The sequence below is a fragment of the Thamnophis sirtalis genome, unplaced genomic scaffold (genome assembly GCF_051295495.1).
Source record: "Thamnophis sirtalis isolate CommonGarterSnake01/CBP01778 unplaced genomic scaffold, rThaSir2_p1.2 scaffold_12, whole genome shotgun sequence".
Taxonomy (NCBI): Eukaryota; Metazoa; Chordata; class Lepidosauria; order Squamata; family Natricidae; genus Thamnophis; species Thamnophis sirtalis.
Genome location: NW_028261392.1, coordinates 36,160,860 through 36,181,170, shown reverse-complemented (window position 1 = coordinate 36,181,170; position 20,311 = coordinate 36,160,860). Strand labels below are relative to the sequence as shown.

The 20,311-nt window shown below is 38.5% G+C and overlaps 2 protein-coding genes across 2 annotated transcripts in view; one reads left to right on the top strand and one right to left on the bottom strand.

Moving 5' to 3' along the window:
* Positions 1-6,762, bottom strand: part of LOC148043299 (uncharacterized) — a 30,447-nt gene extending 23,685 nt beyond the window's left edge. The window contains exons 1-2 of the mRNA XM_087726722.1: positions 6,758-6,762; positions 3,735-4,478 (exon numbers count right to left, since the gene is read on the bottom strand). Of these exons, the coding sequence (XP_087582848.1) occupies positions 3,735-4,478; positions 6,758-6,762 (749 nt within the window). The remainder of the gene's footprint in view (positions 1-3,734; positions 4,479-6,757) is intronic.
* Positions 1-20,311, top strand: part of ATP10A (ATPase phospholipid transporting 10A (putative)) — a 154,590-nt gene that overhangs the window by 67,095 nt on the left and 67,184 nt on the right. Inside the window, exon 2 of the mRNA XM_014071760.2 lies at positions 7,467-7,671. Coding sequence (XP_013927235.2) covers positions 7,467-7,671 — 205 coding nt within the window. The remainder of the gene's footprint in view (positions 1-7,466; positions 7,672-20,311) is intronic.

The following is a 20,311-nucleotide window of genomic DNA, read 5'->3' as shown; positions in this document are numbered from 1 at the left end:
TTGTCTGCATTTTTAGCAGAATGCCCATGGTGACTCTAGCTTTGTGATTTATGCCCAAGGGCATTTTTGACAATATATTTTTAGCTCCATCATCTCTTATTTCATATTCAGGACTATTTCCACATTGTCCTTACAAGGAATGATATTAATTCAAAGTTGTTGAAAAAGGAGTAGGAATGCAACTATTTTATACTAGGACTTTAAAATAACTCTCAAGAAAATTATGTTCTCGTGGGTCTGTTCCTTTCATATGAAAGTAACTTCTTATGAAGTTCTTCTCTTTTAAAAAAAAATGTGTGGCACAATTGTTAGCATTTTGGTCTAAATTTCTCTGATCCTATCTATGTTGGATCAGCCTAAACGTCAAACTATTGCCAGTAATTGTATTTATCGTAATTTGCAAGTGATAATAATCTGATACTGACAATCTTGTGGATGTCTGGTGGTTGTTCTGAGAGTTTGTGAGATAGTTGCGATAACAATTGACAGTCAAATACTGAAGCAGAAACAACAGAAAATGTTCCGGTACATGAAAGCTTCTATCTTTGGTATATGGTTACATTTATTCATTGTATAACAAGAGAGAGATTCAAAATATAAGTAGTGAAATAGCAAAATATATAGACAGTAATTTAAAGCTGAGTGGTGTATGTTATTCTTCAAATATTACAAATATGTTATTGAATTTTTAAACTAATTCAGGTTTTCTCCCCACATAAATGAATTCTGCATAAAATAATCATATATATATATCTTAATAACATTAGAGGTTTTTCCTGTTTTTGCACAATTCTGCTATCACCCAACAGCTTTTGTAAATACCTATGATTGATTGAAATCTTATCTAGCTACTTTTCCTATTTTTGAGATTCAGCTACAGTGTCTTAAAAATAGCAAATCTATTTCTCATAAGGACTAAAATAATCATCACCATGAGACTATGATAATGATAGTTTGAAAACTGCAATTCCAAACAAATTGAATCCTATTCTCAGTGTCATATACCATCCCCTTTCTTTCTTTCTTTCTTTCTTTCTTTCTTTCTTTCTTTCTTTCTTTCTTTCTTTCCTCCCTCCCTTCCTTCCTTCCTTCCTTTCTTTTCCCCCTTCTCTTTCCTTTTATCTTTTCTGTTCTGTTCTTTTTATTGAGAACAGCAGAATATGCCTAAGTCTGAAATGTGTGATTTCTATTTGTTATTGGGAAAAAGACTAGAAGCAATTGCTGGAACTTTGTTGTTTGTTTGTTTGTTTATTGGATTTATATGCCGCCCTTCTCTCAAAGGACTCAGGGTGGCATACAACATTAAAAAAACACATATTACAAAAGTTAAAAAGGAAATTAAATAAAGTATCCAAAAACAAACCCAATTAATATTAACAATAAAATTTTAAAAATTCGATTAAATTAACAATTAAATTAATCATTTATTTTATTCTGTTCAGGCCAGGCTGGCTTGCTGGAAAAGCCAACTTTTTAGGGCACGTTGGAAGGACCAGAAGTTGAGGATTATGCAAAGCTCCGGGGGCAGCTCATTCCAGAGGGAAGGCGCTCCCACAGAGAAGGCTCTCCTCCTGGAGGTTGCTAGCCGACACTGTCTGGCCAATGGCACCCTGAGGAGGCCAACTCTGTGGGATTGCACTGGACGGTGGGAGGCTACTGGTGGCAGTAGGTGGTCTCGCAGGTACCCTGGGCCAAAGCCATGGAGCGCTTTAAAGGTCATAATTAGTACCTTGAATAGCACCTGAAAAACAACCAGCAACCAGTGCAGGCCACCTAAAAGGGGTGTAACATGGGAGCACCTAGGTACCCCCATGATAACCTGCGCGGCCGCATTCCGGACCAGCTGAAGCCTCTGGATGCTCTTCAAGGGCAGCCCCATGTAAAGAGTGTTGCAGTAGTCCAGGCAAGAAAGGACAAGGGCATGAGTGACTGTGCACAGAGCATCCCGATCCAGGAAGGGGTGCAACTGATGTACCAGGCAAACCTGGTAAAAGGCCCCTCTGGTCATGGCTGTCAGGTGTTCTTCTAAACTAAGCCGCATATCCAGGAGGACTCCCAAATTGGGGGCCCTCTCTGAGGGCGCTAAAATTTCTCCCCCTATCATCAAAGATGGAACAAGATGCACAAATTGGGATGATGGAAACCACAGCCACTCAGTCTTGGAGGGATTGAGCTTGAGCCTGTTCCTCCCCATTCAGATCTGCACAGCCTCCAGGCATCGGGACATCATGTCGAGGGCATCGCTTGGGTGGTTTGGGGTAGAGATGAAAAGTTGGGTATCATCAGCATATTGATGATACCGTACCCCAAACCACGGATGATCTCATCCAGAGGTTTCATATATACGTTGAACAGGAGGGGTGAGAGAATCGACCCCTGGGACACCCCACAAGTGACGCATCTTGGGGTCTATCCCTGTCCTCCAGTCAACATGAACTGCGACCGATCAGACAGGTAGGAGAAGAACCACAGTAAAATGGTGCCCCCCACTCCCAACCCCCCCCCCAAGTCATTGCAGTAGAATACCATAGTCGATGGTATCGAAAGCCACCGAGAGGTCTAATAGGACCAGGACAGAGGAGCAGCCCCTGTCCTGGGCCCATCAGAGATCATCAACCAAAGCGACCAATGCTGTCTCTGTGCTGTACCCGGGCCTGAAACCTGACTGAAACGTATCCAGGTAGGCAGTTTCATCCAGGTACTGGGGAAGCTGACATGCTACCACACTCTCAACAACCTTCACTACAAAGCAAAGGTTGAAGACTGGACGATAGTTGGCTAAAGAAGATGGGTCCAGGGAAGGCTTCTTAAGGAGGGGCCTCACCACCGCCTCCTTCAACCCCTCTCTCAATGAAGCATTGGTAATCGCCTGGAGCCAGCCTTGTGTCACCTCCCGGGAAGCCGAAACTAATCAAGAGGGACACGGGTCCAGCACACAAGAGGCAGCACTGAGTCTCCCCATAATCCTGTCCATGCCCTCAGGGGTCACAGGGTCAAACTCATCCCAGACAGTCTCCACAAGATTTATCCCTGTCGGTTTTCCCAAATTTACCCAGTCAGAGTCCAAGCCTGTCCGGATTTATCCTGTAGACACTGAACAAATTCTTCAGCCCTACCCTGCAAGGGGTCTTTCCCAGTTCCTTGGTTAAGTAAGGAGTGGGTCACCCTAAACAGGGCGCCTGGGCAGTTCTCTGTGGAAGCAATAAGAGCGGAAAAATGTTGCCGTTTTGCTGCTTTTATCGCCACTAAGTAGGATTTAATATGAATTCTTACTAGTGTTTGATCAAATTCGGACCGGCTGGCCCTCCAACCACTCTCTAGGCGTCTTTTCTGGCGTTTCATCTCCTGGAACTCCTCGGTAAACCAGTGAGCTACCTGGGATCGACACCAGGTCAGAGGCTGCAAAGGCACAATGTGATCCAAGGCCCTAGTGGCCGCCCTATCCGAGGCTTCCACTAGGGCTTTGGTCAAGCTGTGAGCAAGATATTCAGGAAAAGTCCCAAGCTCCATCAGGAACCTTTCAGGGTCCATCATGTGCCTGGGGCGGAACCATTTAGTCGGTTCCGCCTCTCTGAGGTAAGGGGTAGCAGTATGGATGTCAAGCCTGATGAGGAAATGATCAGAACATGACAAGGGTTGGATAGAAATATCCCCTAAATCTAGATCATTCATCCACTGCCCAGAGACAAAAATCAAGCGTGTGTCCCCTGTTATGGGTGGAGTCTTGAATTAACTGAGTTAGGTCCATAGCCATCATGGAAGTCATGAACTCCCAAGTTGACTCGGATGTCTCGCCAATGGAAGGCAGATTGAAATCCCCCAGGATCATAAGCCTGGGGAAATCAACCGCCAATCCGGCTAACACATCCAGCAGCTCCGGCTGGGCCGATGAAATGTAGCAGGGAGATAAGTACATAACAAAAAGGCCCACCTGAACTCCAAGGCCCCATTTCACAAGAAGGGACTCACACCCGCCTATCTGAGGCACAGTGACCTCCTGAGGTCCAAGACTTTTCCTAATAATCACCGCCACCACCCTGCCCCTGCCCTGGGCTTTCGGCTGGTGAAAAGCCCGGAAGCCTGGTGGGCATAATTCACTAAAGGGAACACCCCTCTCATGGCCCAACCAGGTCTCTGTAATGCACACCAGGTCCACTCTACCCTCTTGTATGAGGTCGTAAATGAGGGGAGCCTTATGTACCATGGACCTGGCGTTAAGTGACCACAGCCGCAGACCAGGGTCCTGTAATCCCAAGCACCCGGGGGTGCGAGAAGGGCGATGAGGGTTGGAACGCACAATTGCTCTTAAACAGCGAACCCACGTCCCCCGAACATAATTTGGCCCTTGGCCCCCACCATATCTGCCTCTCCCACAAACAGTAGAGATGGTGGACCCCCCAATGGAATGGCTTAATGTCTCCCCCGGAATCCCAACCCTTCCCAGCACTCCCGACCTGCGCCCATTAGTTAGCTCTGGCCTATGCCATGGCAGACTCCCCCCAAGCCTGTTTGACCCATCCAAATCAAACCCCCCACCCTCCCCTTAAAACTTGATTTTAAAACCCCTGTAAGAAACCCCTAAGAAATCTCTTCTTCGCATGCCTCTTCTTGGGATCCCAAGATCCGTCTTTAAGGAAGCATCTTGATAGGCAAGAAGGCCTTCCCCGGGAAAGGGGGAGTTCCCGAAGGGAGTAAAGTTCTGTTGCAGTATAACATAGAGGAGAGTGTGGCATCAACCAAATGGAATGACATCTTATTTTGTCATGCTTCATAACTGATTCATAAATAAACTATATACTTCCACAGAAACATGAACAATTAAATATACCCTGGGACTCTGCTCCCTCCTCTTACTGTCCAAGAACTAATGCTAACATTAGAAATTTCTTTTCTGAGACAAAAGTGACTTCTTGAATCCTAGCTGTGTTTTAAGAAAATGTGATGGTTGAGGTTAAAATGAAATTGCATAACCTAACTTCAGTGAAATTTTCCCACAGAGATTAATATTCATCATGGCTTATAATCTTTAGTATTTCAATCACTGCAGCACTTCACTTTATATCCTCCTGTTTTTTATCATGTATTTCACAGTTCGGATATGATTTAATTTATTTAATAAAAGAATGTTTTAACTTAGAAATATGTAAGAAACACAGAGCTTATTCAAACCCAATAATATATCAGCAATACTTCTTTAATTTTTTTCCAATCCATCTGCTATTTGAATGCAAAAGGAATCAAAAAAGACTTTGGAATCTTTCAGAGTCTGTCTGTCTGTATACCTTTCTATCAATCAAACTTATTTGCCACCCATCTGGCAGTTTAAGGTAACTCTGAGCAGCCTTGAACCATTCATCAAAAAAGTGAGGGAAACAGTTGATTAAATGGGTCGCCTTGGGTAACAGATTAAATGATTGGCCCAGGAACTGCCCATTTGGTGAGACATGTAATTTTAACCTCACAGTATACAAATATTGCCATTCTGGACTGGCACAGCCCAGTTATTGATTTCTTCTAAGTATTAAAGATATTGATTTGATTTGATTTTTATCCCACCTTTATTGTTTTATAAGTAATTCAAGATGGTGAACATCAGTGGAGGGATTAATTTTTTTTACTACCAGTTCTCTGGGCCTGGCTTAGTGGGCATGGCATGTCTTCGTGGGCATGGTTTGGTGGGCATGGCAGGGGAAGGTTACTGCAAAATCCCCATTCCATCCTGATCACCTGGGACTCGGGAGGCAGAGAATAAATGGGGGCGGAGGTGGTACTTACTGGTTCTTGACTCAAAATTTACACCACCAGTTCTCCAGAACTGGTCAGAACCTGCTGAATACCACCTCTGGTGAACATACATAATATTTCTTTCTCCTCCTAATTTTTTCCACACGAATAACCCTATGAGGTGGATTGAGCTGAGAGTGACTAGCTCAAAGTCACCAGCCAGCGTTCATATCTAGGGTGAGACTAGAACTTATAGTCCCCTGGTTTCTAGGCCAGCATCTTAAACGCTGCACCACAGTGTCTCTCTTTATTTGTTTTCAATACCAAAGTTGCTCTGTGAGGGAGATGGGTGGTTTCTAAATTTGACATAGAAATTAAATAAGTAATTTCTTTATTTACTGTCAATACAATAATCAACTGCTTTGTACACTTGTTTTCAGTTACCATTTCAACAAACAAGCACTGTAATTAAAGCTATTCAAATTTTTAAAAGTGTTTCTGCTTTGTTGAGTAAGGCAAAACAAAAACAACTCTACTTGAGATTTAGTGGTTGTGCTTCCTATTTTATCATTAATAACTAAGGAGTACTGAATCACACATGTATTTTTTTTAGTTAACACAAAATTACCTTCACAAAATGACTGGGTTTTCAGAACTTGAAAATCTAAAACAAATTATAGTTCAGTGTTACAGAAACACAGGTTCTGTGCCTGGTCTTCATTTTTTTCTTCCATAACTGTGACTTGCTTCAGATTGCCTGACAGAAGACTATTTAGGTCATGTAATTCTCAGATAGTCTATTCTGTATTTTCTTTCATTATTAACAATCATTTGTACATCACCTTCCATATTTGATAATGTGGGATAATATTCATGCAAGCGATGAAGTAGATTCCAATCTATAAGAATCTGGATTTCCCCCCTTTACTGCCATTCTTCCTTAATCCTACATTTCACTTTCTATTTCTTTTTCCCTGCCGGGCTATATAACCTTTTATTTATGTAAGTGTGCATTTATTAACAGGTTTCTTACCTCATATAGTGAATCTAGACTGCTCACAATAATCCATAAAAACATGGGTAGAAAGAAAAGTACCCCTCCTCACAAGCACTTAACCAAACAGCCTCCCAGTTCACTCCCATACTACTCCAATGGTTGGGGCAAGAGTCTTTCATAAGGTTAAAAGTATCTCAGGTGGTAGGCTATTCCAAAAGGCTGTAGTAGCCACTAAGAAGGCATACCTCAAAGATCCTAGCTAGTGGCAACATTTAAGGGAAGAAACCTGCAGTGCACCTACCCTATCTGACCAGGGTCAGGAAAAACTGGTCCTGTGTATAACCCGGCCTTGTGCATTGTAGAACTGTAAAGGTAATAATCAGCATTTTGAACATACACTTTTCTGAAAATAAATATATGGACAGCACATATCTTAAGTTTCCTTCTCATAGACGTAACTGTATATTTTGTGCCTCTGATACTTTGAAAGTCATCTTCATAGTAATTGTTAAGTTTTGATCCTGGGATAATGATAGTTGTTTCTCACAAAAACTGCTGTTGGTGAATAGTTTCTTCTGAGAACTTTATTCTTTGAATGGAAGTTTTTGTGAACCAATAGGTGTCAGGAGGTTAATTGCTGCAAACATCATGAAATACATATATTAACTTATCCTGCTATTGTATTTTTTTTAAACTGATATTCTCAGAAGTCATGTCATGTTTTTATCCTAAACATTTCCCACAGGAATGAAAGGAAATACACCACAAGATACTGGAAAGAAGTAAAAGTTGGAGACTTTATCCAGCTTCGCTGCAATGAAATCATACCTGCAGATATATTGCTGCTTTCTTCAAGTGATCCTGATGGCTTGTGTCATATAGAAACTGCTAATCTGGATGGAGAAACCAACCTAAAACAGAGACAAGTTGTGAGAGGATTTTTGGAACTGGTAAGTTAGCATTTTTACTATACTTGTTTAAAGTTTCAGGTAGGTCAGCTGTTCATTAATCTTATTGTTAAGAGAGAACTTGTGTTCCTTCTGAACAGTAAAACAATGAATGCTCCAGATTTTGATTTTCATGAAGGTTTTGATGGCTGCTAAGTGTGGAACCTATCATAAAGTTTAAAGATTATAGCACCAATTGCAGTGACCAGTGCCCAAAATGGCATGACTCGTACACAAAAGAGACTCATTTGAATTCAATTTAGAAGTTACCGCTGATATAGAAGGCATGGGAAGATTAATGAAGAAACAGAGTGCTGTCAACACTATGCACATTATATCTATTTTATTTATCTATCAACTTTACATGGTCTCCCATTTAACCAATGGGATTCTGGGTGGTATTGTAGATGAGCTATTGGGCCAAGTTCGGAGGGCCTGAATTAATAGCAATAGCACTTAGACTTAGACTAAAGCGCTTTACAGTGCTTTACCGCCCTCTCTAAGTGGTTTAGAGTCAACAAATTGCCCCAACAATCTGGGCCCTCATTTTACCCACCTTGGAAGGATGGAAGGCTGAGTTACCCAGCCTGATGAGATTTAACTTCCAAATTGCAGGCAGCTGGCAGTCAGCAGAAGTAGCCTGCAGTACTGCACTCTAACCATTGCGTTTAATACATAAACATATAGTTTGGACCTTGGATATTTCATGGAGTGCCTTGTGCCTTACATTTTTATCTTGCATGGGGAGAATGAAGGTCTGTGTATGCATTTAACATATATTTGTTACAGGGCATCCAAGGGATGGTGGTTGAAATATGGTCATCCCAATCATACCGTTCAATGAATCAGCTGAGTTTTCAATCTGAACACAGCCCAATTGTTCCCTAAACCTCAAACTAAAATCAGTAGGACTGTGCCTTTCCCTTGTGATTGTCAGTCTCCAATTTTAAGATGTTAACATTTGATGGTTTGGGTGGCTTTATTTGTCATAATTATATAGTCATTCATCCCACAAAATGTGACTCTGGGCAGTGTACAATAAAAAAGTTTCTTTTTATTTTATTCAATTTCTATAGCTGCCCGTCTCAAACAAGTGACCCTGTCTAGTGAACAATCATAAAATCAATTAAAACAAAATACAACATCATATAAAAATGTTATTTGTTTTCTTGTAACTTTCCAATTTTGTGCATTATTGGTTTATATTTTTTCCTGCAGTTTTGAGATTATGTTTAGTAAAAAGCAATCTTAAAATGACAATAAGTAAAGAAATCAATGCACACACACATAGTGAAAATATGCTGCAGATAAGCTGGGGAACTTTTTTGTCTATTTGGAGTAACATTCCCCTGGAAATAATATTTGAGACTGCATGCTATTTGGGAAATGTGAATCAAGCAATGGGTGCAGTCTGAATCTTTCTTTCTTTTTATGACGCCATCTGTTTTCTTTTCTAAAATTTCTTCTCTTTCACCTGCATGCAGAAATCTTTTTAAAAATCAGTCCAGTGACCAGATGGAGCCTTGATCACCCATTCAACCCAGGGCAGGAGAAATAAAACAGATATCACAAAACATTACTCCCATTAAAATGACTGAAGAATTGGCCCAACAATTCTCACATCTCTTCCACAAGAGATGGCAAGGGGTGGAAACTTGCATTTCAGGCATGAAATTTAATAATGTGTTTCTTTTCTAAATCTGTCATCTGTCAGATTTTCTAAATCTGTCATCTGTCAGTCATTAGTGTTGCAACTATTAACATAATCTTGAGGAGTGCTACTTTGTTTCTATTTATTGAGAACAAGATCTCAGTAAATGAAACGGGATTAATCCCAAGGAATCTACATTGGATGATAGTTTTAATTTTTCTTTGAAACTAGTGTAACTTTGTATAATTGTAACAAACCCTATACTTGCGGGAATACTCTAGGACAGTGTTTCTCAACCTTGGCAACTTGAAGATGTCCGGACTTCAACTCCCAGAATTCCCCAGCCAGCATTCGCTAGCTGGGGAATTCTGGGAGTTGAAGTCCAGACATCTTCAAGTTGCCAAGGTTGAGAAACACTGCTCTAGGAAGAAGAAGATATCTTTTTGCTGTTATGCAAGAGTAGTCAGCTGTAACCCATAAGAATGGTTGAACTTTGACTCCTACTATACCTAATGACTGCCATGCTATCTGGCCTTGATGGGAACTGGAGGCACACAGGGGAGTGTACAAATTTTCTCTGCTCATAGCCATGTTTACTTGTTTAGCAATAGCAATAGCACTTACATTTATATACCGCTTCACAGTGCTTTACAGTCCTCTCCAAGTGGTTTACAGAGTCAACATATTGCCTCCAACAATCTGGGTCCCCATTTTACTGACCTCGGAAGGATGGAAGCCTGAGTCAACCTTGAGCCTGATCAGATTTGAACTGCCAAACTGCAGGCACCTGGTGATCAGCAGAAGTAGCCTGCAATACTGCATGCTAATCACTGTGCCACTGTGGCTCATTAATGTTTCTCCACTTTGGCAGTTGTAAGATATATTCCCAGAATTCGCCAGCCAACTACTGCCTTATAGAAACTCATTCCAGATTGCAAATAAGCATGTTCCCTGAGAGGAAAGACTAGATGCAGCAAGCATCTCCTCTAGAGATGGAAATTTTGAAAACCACGGGATCATTTATTTAATGAATTAGTTTTTCAGAGCAATTATCTGCTCTTATGGCCTATGGTTTGGGAGTTACTGTATTAGACAAATGAATCCTAAATTAGCCTTCAAATTCTAACAATATCTTCCACAATAAACAAGCAAAATGCGTAGTGTGCAAGAAACAATTGTCATTCATGTCCCTTGAATGATTAATGTGCATGATATCAAAGTATTTTGAAATGGAGATTCAGAAAATCTAGTTATCAAAATGCAAGATAAAATGTAATAGTTACAAAATACAAAAGGGAATATTCTGGCCCTAAATATATGCAGCCTTAATATTTATTATCTGATCATGAAACACTTTAGCTTGTGATGACACTTTTTAGGTGAAAATCTAAGCTACAAATTGATAATTCTGATAATTTTGTTTAGTATGAGGATTTTTGTTGCTTTAAAATAAATGATCTGTTAAAATTAATGTGTCATTAAAATCAGTATATAAAAACTGGGGTAGCATTAGGAAAGCTATTCCTGCCTTGTGGCTTGTAACGCCAGTTGCTAAACAGGGATTATAGTCTGTGAAGAAAACAAAAGAAACTCTGTACTAATCCTCTCAATTTGGAGCAAGCATCCTTATCGTACTTCATGTGGTCTATCACAAGTCATGAAAACCTAGACATTTGATTGATACAGATTTTGAGAAAGTCTCATCAGAAAATAATGTTACTCATCTACCAAAACATACATGGAACCCATAATAATACAGCTAATCTTTTTAAAATTCTTTTTTAAAATGTAGTCTTAGACTGTACTTTGGAATAAATTATCTTTAAAGGTTTGACATTAATAAATAATATGCATTGGTGGCCTTGGAGAAATAATGAATTAATCATTTAAAAGCAACTAAATATTCTGTTACCACATACAGTCATCAATAAAAAAGTAACCAGCTATTCGAAAGTTACTGAGCAAACATTGATTAAGAAAAATTACTGGAAATAAAAACTCATCATTTATTCTCTATAATTTACAATGCAGTATAAAAATTGAATTCTAGCGAGGAAAGTAATCTAATTTACCATAATGCATTTTATTTGGGGAAAAAATGTACCCAACAGCAGAATTTTATTTTCTTTGCAGTGAAATATACTGTACATTGGATTCACATATTCCAAAATATGGTTTATTTAACCATAATTTGCTAAATTAGCTGCAGTAATCTGATTTATACATTAAATTAAGACATTAGTATCAATTGCTTTTGGCTGTCCAGGGTAACTTTCATGTCAGATGGTCATCTATACTATATTCCATATATATATATATATATATATATATAGAGAGAGAGAGAGAGAGATAGATAGATAGATAGATAGATAGATAGAGATAGATAGATAGATAGATAGATAGATAGATAGATAGATAGATAGATAGATAGATAGATAGATAGATAGATAGATAGATAGATATATATATATATATATATATATATATATATATATATATATAGTCAGCTATACTATATACTGTATGTATGTATGTATGTATGTATGTGAGACCTTGCTGAAATGTTGCCAAGATAATCTCAATCTTTCACGGGAAAATACCCGAATACAGACCCGAAAAGACCAGCATACCTACACCCATGAAAATCTACGAAAGCAAATATAATATATATGTGTTATGAACAGCGAGCAGCATGGTGCCCAAGTGGTGAAAATGATTGCCTGCCACTCGGAAGGTTGAGAGTTCAGTCTTAGGAACTAGCAGATGTTTCTCTCCTAGAGAGCAAAGAAAAAAAAAATCTGTTGAGAAATCTACATGGCTCCAGGAAGGGCATCCAGCCAGTAAATTTTGAGCTCCATCCAGTTGCCCCAACTCTATCCCGAATTAAGGGATTGCAAAGTCGTAAAAAGGGAATTTTATTGGTGTATGAAGAGAAATGGCTGAGCTCACATATCATCGTAAAACAAACCAAATATGCCACATTATGACTTACAATAGAGTGTATGAAACAGGTCAATATTTGTTTGTTAGGTTCATTTTTGTTTTTAAATTGTCATGTCATGGGACAGTCTGAAACTAACACTGATGTTGTGTGGCTGAATACATCCCTCTTTTTGTTTGTTGTTCTTGTTCCTTTTTCTTTTTCTAAAAATGTCATGAATCCCAAATCCGGTTTCAGGTTTTCTGAATGTAAGCATTTATTCATTCTTTTTGCAATTCCCCAAGCCCTGTCTGAAAATTGATGATAACATACCCCCGTGATTAGCCTGCGTTCAGCCATGGCTTCCGGCTGGGTGTTCATATATATCCACAGAGATATCCCCCACACAAACATGTTCTTTAGTGAACAGATAAATAAAAGGGGGGGGGGATTAAAACAGATAGCTTATTTCCCATCAGAGAGGCTATTAGAGGCTAATAAGAATTAATCAGAGGTGGAATCTTGGAAAAAGAAGAGAGACCTCTGGGAGGAAAAACTGGAGAGAAAACTTGGACAGAGAAGATATAATGGTTGGCACAATGAAAGTTAGTGTTACATTGCTGAAAGGGCATTGTTTTGGTAAACAATAACATTAGCTGGCAATTCTAAATTGGATTTAGCAGTGTTATATTACAGTATGCTTTTTTGTGAGCAAATCTCAAAGAAAACAGCTGAAGAGAAGTGTTGGGTGAAATTCAGAAGATGGCTTGCCGAAGAGCTGAAAAAACTGGGAAAGAATCTTACACCAGCCTGAGAGAGAAAAGTGGTACAATAAAGATATATTTAATTCTTATCTCTAAAACAAGATGTAATTGGAGAGTAGAGGGATTAGAAATAGCCAGGTGCATATAATTTGAGCAACAATACAGTTTGCAAAGCTATATGGGCTTAGAGAAATGTGAGGCTATAAGTAGATAACATTCTTTTTGCAAGATTATTTAAAAATCAAGGGGCAGAATTCAGGAGCAAAAGAAGTGTAAATGGTGTCATTCAACAACTCTTATGAACCCACAAGAAGAGTATATACTGTATAATAGTGTAAATCTGTATAAAAGGGGCTTAAATCACATATGAAAAATAAAAATAAAAACTTCCAAACAATCAGAAAATCCTTGCCTTGCTATGTGATTCACATTGTATCATTCCCTGTGGTCCTTGTCATCAAAAAACACTAATTGGCTGTGCTTTTAAAAAAATAGACCTTTTTAATAATTAATTTTCCTTCCCTACAAATATTTCCTGGCTTCGTCTTTGTATCTGTTCAGAAAAAAATTAAAGAAAATATCTGTAACCTCTCCTTTTTTGTATATTTATATTTCATGGTTTCCCTGGATTATTATGTTCTTTGGTTGTTTTTTCTTTTTATTTTCTCTGAACTTGTGTAGAGTTTTTTTTCCTTCCTCAACTCCTCTTTTTGTGGTATGTTTTTGAATCTGCATTTTTTAAACAATATTCAGGGTTTGCTGAGGACTTTTAGAAATAAGGTCAATCATAATAAATGATTGATGAAACTTGAAACTGATTCAGAGGAGACATAAAATAAAATACCACCAAATGATGCCAAAGAAGGATCCAATACTTTTAATAGAAGACATGCAAGGTGGTAGAATATCTTGTACATGTCAATCATGGTGTTACCCTACTCTTGGCATCATTATTTGCCTTCAACTGTGGAACTTCAAAGCTACATGTCTCCATCATTGCTATATGATGTATATAGATATTGAGTTCCTTTTCACTTTGGAATCAGTGTTGCTGGGCTTCTTGATAAAAATAATTTCAGCTGTGCTGTAAGTTACAGTCTGCAATCAAACAGATATTCAGATCTTTCAGCCAGTTGCTTTAACTTAGCCTTTACATTATCATTTGCAACATGTACTCTATAAAATAATATTGATTTGAATTAAAAGGCTATTTAAAAATTGTTGGAATAATGCCATTCCATTTGTTTGAAAGTATAAGGAAAGACTCCTGAAAGTTTTTTTTTCTGAAAGATTTTTCACATGTACCTGGATGATTGACATCCTTCCAAGATGCATGGTGAACCATTGGTATCAATGAGGATCAAGTAACAAAATATGAACTGAAACATTGTGATGCAAACTCCAGCACTATTTACCATTACATATTATGAGACATGTACAAAAGGGAGAAACTTGTCATAGCAAGAGTTTTTTTGAAACAAAGATTCTTCATTTTTCATCAAGAGCCAATCAGAACAAATAACCATAATAATTTTTGGTGGGAAAAAAAGTCTTATGTAAATAAAGTATTCCTTAATGATGTGAAGCTGTTTTAGTTTGGGGTATGCCTTGATTTTGTTGATTAATTTATAGACACTGAGATACTGAATTGCTGAAATTTAAATATTGTTTCTTTGTCAGAACCATACTTGATTTTTACAGTAACATTTGCTGTTTTATTTGCTACTCCATGCTGACATTTTATCTTGTGAAAGAGGTTACTCATGTGACACTGCGGAGTTTTAATTTCTTAAATTGTATTGCATATTCTCCAGGCTCTGAAAAATCTCACATTAATGTATAAATATTTTGTACAACTTTTATGCTGTGGATTTTAAAATGAGAGGAAGCACCATGATTTTTAGAGGATGATTATGGCTTCTTGCTCATCTTCTCAATCCCAGAACATTTTGAAGGATTTTTGCTGGGAGGTTGAGTTTACTTTTCATAACAGATCAAACATTCTATGCAAGAGAAAAATGAATATAAAGGAAAGATTTAATTATCACTGTGAGGTCAAGTAGCATTTCTTGCTATGCTCTTACCACATAGCATTTGAGGATAGAAATTCATTTCCTTTCATTTCAAGGACAAAAATCAGTTCTTGATAGTTTTTAAACTTATGAGGAACATTTTTTAAAAAATAAGCCAAATAAATAACTATGCATTTTAAAGGCAGTATTTAACTTAAGATCACAATTGAACCAAGAATTTATGTTGCTAACTAAAACAGTTGTTAAGTGAGTTTCACCCCATTTTCTAGTCATAGTTGTTAAGTGAATCACTGCAGTGGTTCAGTTAGTAACAACTTAATATTGTTAAATAAATCTGATTTCCTGCCTGCCCACACTGCAACCATCATAAATATGAATCAGTTGACAAGCATTTGACTTTTGATCATGTGATCATGGGGTGCTGTGTGTGAAAAATGGTCACAAGTCACTTTTTTCAGTGCCATTGTAACTTAGAATGGTCATTAAACAAATGCTTGTAAGTCAAGTGTTATGTGTACTGCAGTGGTCAGTTCTGGATCCCGTTCCAACCGGTATGGTTGGAACGGGCCCAGCGGCATCTACATGGATGTGCACAGCACGTGCATGCATCTTGGCACCTCCGCAAGCCTCTGTGATGCTCCAGCTGCTCAGCGGAGCGTCACGCAGGCGCTATATACGCCATGCATGTGCGTGGAAGTGCCAAAGACTTAATAGACCGGTAAGGAGCTTGAGCGGGCGGGTGGGCCCTCCAGAGCACTGGAACGGAACGGTATCCAGTGCTCCGGGCAGGCTCTGGTATGCCCGTACCTGGGCATACCGTCTGCAACCCACCACTGGTGTACTGCTTCTGTGTTTAGTGGAGGAGACAGAATATAGCCCTAATGAGACAACAGAGCGAAATGATTAGCGTTTAATTGAAAGAGAAATATTTTTGAAAGCGGCCTTCACAAGACAGGTTCTTTATTCCATGTCTGAAAGAGACTTTGATCAGGCTATTAGTTCTTTATGTATTTGAATCCTGAGATATGGCCATTGACTGATTTACAAGTGGGATCTGCTTATACTACTAAGCTGATAGGCATTCTTTCTAGTCTCTTTAGCAAAGATACCTGTATTTTATGCTATGTGATAACAAATCATGGGTGTGGGTGTGGACTCCACTCTCCAGGAACAAAGGTGTCAGGTGTTTAGGTGTGCCCTCTATGTACATATGACAGGTGACAGATGTGTCAGGTGCTTAGGTGTGGCCTCTATATACGTGTGCTTCTGTCTTTCTGTTGAACTGCTTCTGTATGGTTTTGGAAGTATGTGTGTTTTGGGCAGTATAGAGCATGCCTCATGCTCTGATCTGGGTCATGTGAGGGTTGGGTTGGAAAGAATAACATGGGTTGAATTGGAAAAAATTCTCTTGGGGTGGAAGGAATAACAAGATAGAGAAAGCATGCAGATCATGGCTTTGGCATTTTTTTCAAGCCCTCAGTAACAGCTCCACTGTAGATTCTGGGACCAGAAGAGAAGGGGGTTTAAGAAACAAATCTGGAAATTTGCAGGGCTTCCTTCTTCCTATAGCCTCTATTTGCCTAATAAGATTGAATAAAGTAGAATCACTATATGTCTCTTCAATTAGAGACTGTCATTTTAGGAGTCTATTCAATCCCTGTTTCCTTCCCCCAGAATAGATCTCTGCCTGATGTGTGATTGCCCTCTTTCCTTTCCACTTTTAAAAAGAAGGTGAAAACCTGGTTATGCCATTAATCCAGGGAAGCTGGATTTCTGTTACAGCCTCTTGGCTGGGAGATTGAATTTCTTTTCATTACTGTTAATGTGTTCCGTCAGAACTCTATGTTCCATATCATTAGTTTTAGGCATGGTTCTTAACTGATTGTATGATGTTATTCCCAGTTACGTATTACACATTGCAGTGTTGTACAATGGTCAGAGTTGGGAGATTGGCGCAACCTAGAAACCTTGTTAGTATGTACATAATACATGCATGTATTGTATGGAGCAGATGGAAGCAGTCTAAGCTACCTTTCCCATAGGAATTTGGGAGGGAGATTTTTTTTCTGGAATGTTTTTTCTGCTTTTTATAACTTAATCTTGGGTTTTCCCCCCAATTTCTTTCTCCTCCATACCAAATTTGATCTAGCTTGGTTTTGGATAATTGTTTTGGTGACAGGCAGATGGATTGGTGGGCCAAGAAGTCCTAAATTTTCCTACATGTTGTCTTTCCAGCATACTTTTGGCTGGAAAGAATGCGAAAGATTCTAGTATATGCAGTTTAGAGAACTCGCACCAAACATGGGGCAAAATGTATTCTTTAAGTGTTGTGGTTGGTGGAAGTATTGACCTTAACTGATGCAGTTGAAGCCAATTCTTATCCAAATAAACACTGTATTGCCTATGTCAGACATTATCTATACATGAAATGAAGGAGTCTTGGATTCATGTTAGGCATTGGAGCTAGTCCATTTCTCTATAATATCGGGTGTTAAATATTTAGCTTTCATCAAGGAATAAGTAGGACTAATATGAGCTGCCATGTTGGACATAATATTATATAAGCAAAATGTAGCCTTTGCATGATTTTGTCAAGGGCAGACCAGATAATTATGAGTCTCTAGCATAATTCGTTTTACAAATTATACTCCATTGTTTTAGAAGCCTTTTCCTGAGACAATGGTTGCATTTAAAATTTAAATGTGGTGTCAAAAATTCAAATGTTACAACTATAGGAGCTAAAAAAAGAATAAGCATTTTCTAAGTTTGGCATTGTTTATCTTGTGAGAAAGAAAGAAATATGTCTACACCACATTGTACCTAGGATTTCAGAGCATCATCTAGCTACAAGTAGTAGATAGATCTATCTACAAGTCCTCAACTTATGACCACAGTTGAGCCCAAAATTTCTGTTGCTAAGCGAGACATTTGTTAAGTGATTTTTTGCCCCATTTTGTGACCTTTCTTGCCATAGTGAATTTCAGCAATTGTTAAGTTAGTAACAAAGTTATTAAGTGAATCTGGCTTCCCCATTAACGTTGCTTGTCAGAAGCTTGCAAAAGGTGGTCACATGATTCTGGGACATATCAACTGTCATAAGTATGAGTCAGTTTCCAAGCATCTAAATTTTGATCACATGACCATGGGAATGCTGCAATGATCGTAAGTGTGGAAAAACAGTCATAAGTCACTTTTTTCAGTGCTGTTGTAACTTTGAACGGTCACTAAACAAACTGTTTTAAATTGGGGATTACCTATATTGAAGGCACATATACAACCATAGGGGCTAGAAAACTATTCATTATATATTGTTTATTTGTAGTGGAACTTTACCATATATCCAGTTTGAATTCTAAAACCATAGACTGTGTAGGTTCCGTCTTCTTTTTCCTTCTTAGCACCTCCGATCTCTGTCATACAAGATTGTGAGACATTAAATATAGTGGCTTTGAGGATTAGGGCAGAGAAGTAATCTAGCAGTAATCCTTTCTGCCTGATCCTAATCTATGAACTATATTTGCTTGGTGGAGCAGGGCAATTTTTTAAACTACAGTGTCAAGTTGACTTATTTCAACTAGTCATAGTTACAATTGATCCAATTCTCCGATGCTGTACTGTTTATGTATTGAACCATTTTCTGGAGTGATTATCTATATCAGTGAACTGATTTCTGAGTTCAGCTTCTTCATATCCCATTCGTGAAAACATCAGTAGTAAAAACTTCCCACTAAATATTTTAATGGCAGTATTATAGAGTCCAGAATCTTTCATTTATTATTTCAGCCATGAAAGGAACTTCCTATTAGTTTTGCAGTGTGTAGGCTTCTTAAGAAGATGGCCTTTTGCCTTGTGATTGGAGTATCCTGGATACAGAGGCATCTCTATGGCCCAAAATAATAGAACTCTATCTTTTTGATGCCCTCTCTTTTTTGAAGGGGAAATCTTTAATTAAGTGGAACCCTATAATGCTAATAAACAGCAAGACAAAGTGGAATGATTTAGTTGCTATTTCCTATTTTAATGGCAGCTGGGTGATTACCAAAAAGATTTTTAAGTGTGAGGGTATCATCTTTCTGCATTCATCTTTTCCTCTATAGCTAGAAAAGATACCCCCTAGTTAGGCTTCACAAACATTCTTACAGCATTGTAACTCTAAAGCCGGTTGTGTCCATTCAGCACAAGCAGCATGATGAAGTAAAAAGCCAGAAGCTTAATAAGGATATTTTTTTTTGTGGGTAAGTAGTTTTGTTTGTTTGTTTTTGCTCTTCTAAAAAATCGTGGTGATACTTTTATTTTTATATACTGTAGAGAACTGAGGGTATAAATATTTTCCACCAGTCTCGGTTAAAGTTTTCAAAACACTATAAATCTTATGATACTTGACTGGAGCAAGTAAAGAATCGACCAACCTTGCCGTTCTTTGCAGCATGGCTGACAAAATATTTCCAGCTCGTCGAAGACATTCCATGAGCAATTACTGTGGGTGGGGTGACCAGAAAGCCTGCCAATATTTCCAAAAAAACAGACTGATTCTTCTTTCATGAGCCCTCTTCTCAGAGAATTTTAGAAATATTTACTGCAAGTTGAGCACAAGGAGAGCAGATCATGTGTAGAGGGCATCTTGGGTGACAAAGAAGGAACACCAACCCCTCCCCTTCTCTTGGAATGTATTTGTGTGAAGAAGCCAAATTGTGTGGTATGTTAAAGACATGAATGTTGGAGCCAAAGCATTAATGCCAACACCTGATCCCATGATTAATGAGTGATCCTACATAGGAAAAAAAACACATGAATTACTATAAAAAGGACGGAAAAAGCAGCCTCTGAGTTGCATAATTTAGGGCTTTGCATTTATGTCTGTACAAATACAAACTAGGAAATAATTACATAGGCCCATATCATGCGAGAACTTTTTCAATCTGATGATTACATCAGGGCAATTGCTGAAGGTCAGTTTTGAGACTTCTTCCAAAAATGAAATAGTTTATTTTACCAAGAAAGAGCGGGCATAACTGGACATATGTTCACTTATCTCATGAAGTTCCACTTACTGGTTTCTTTACTGGTTTCCTCCTTTTCCCTTTAAGTAGGAATGAGAACTACTGCCTTGGTTTATCTGTTACTTCTCAGAGACAGCTGCAGAAATGGAATTAGTTCAGTATGTTTGGATTTTTTAATACATTAGTCAGGAGTGCTTTTTCCAGCATATAATCAATTGTGTTCAGCAGATCCTGGAATTCTTATTACTTGTTTGAATACATTGTCAAGGAAGACA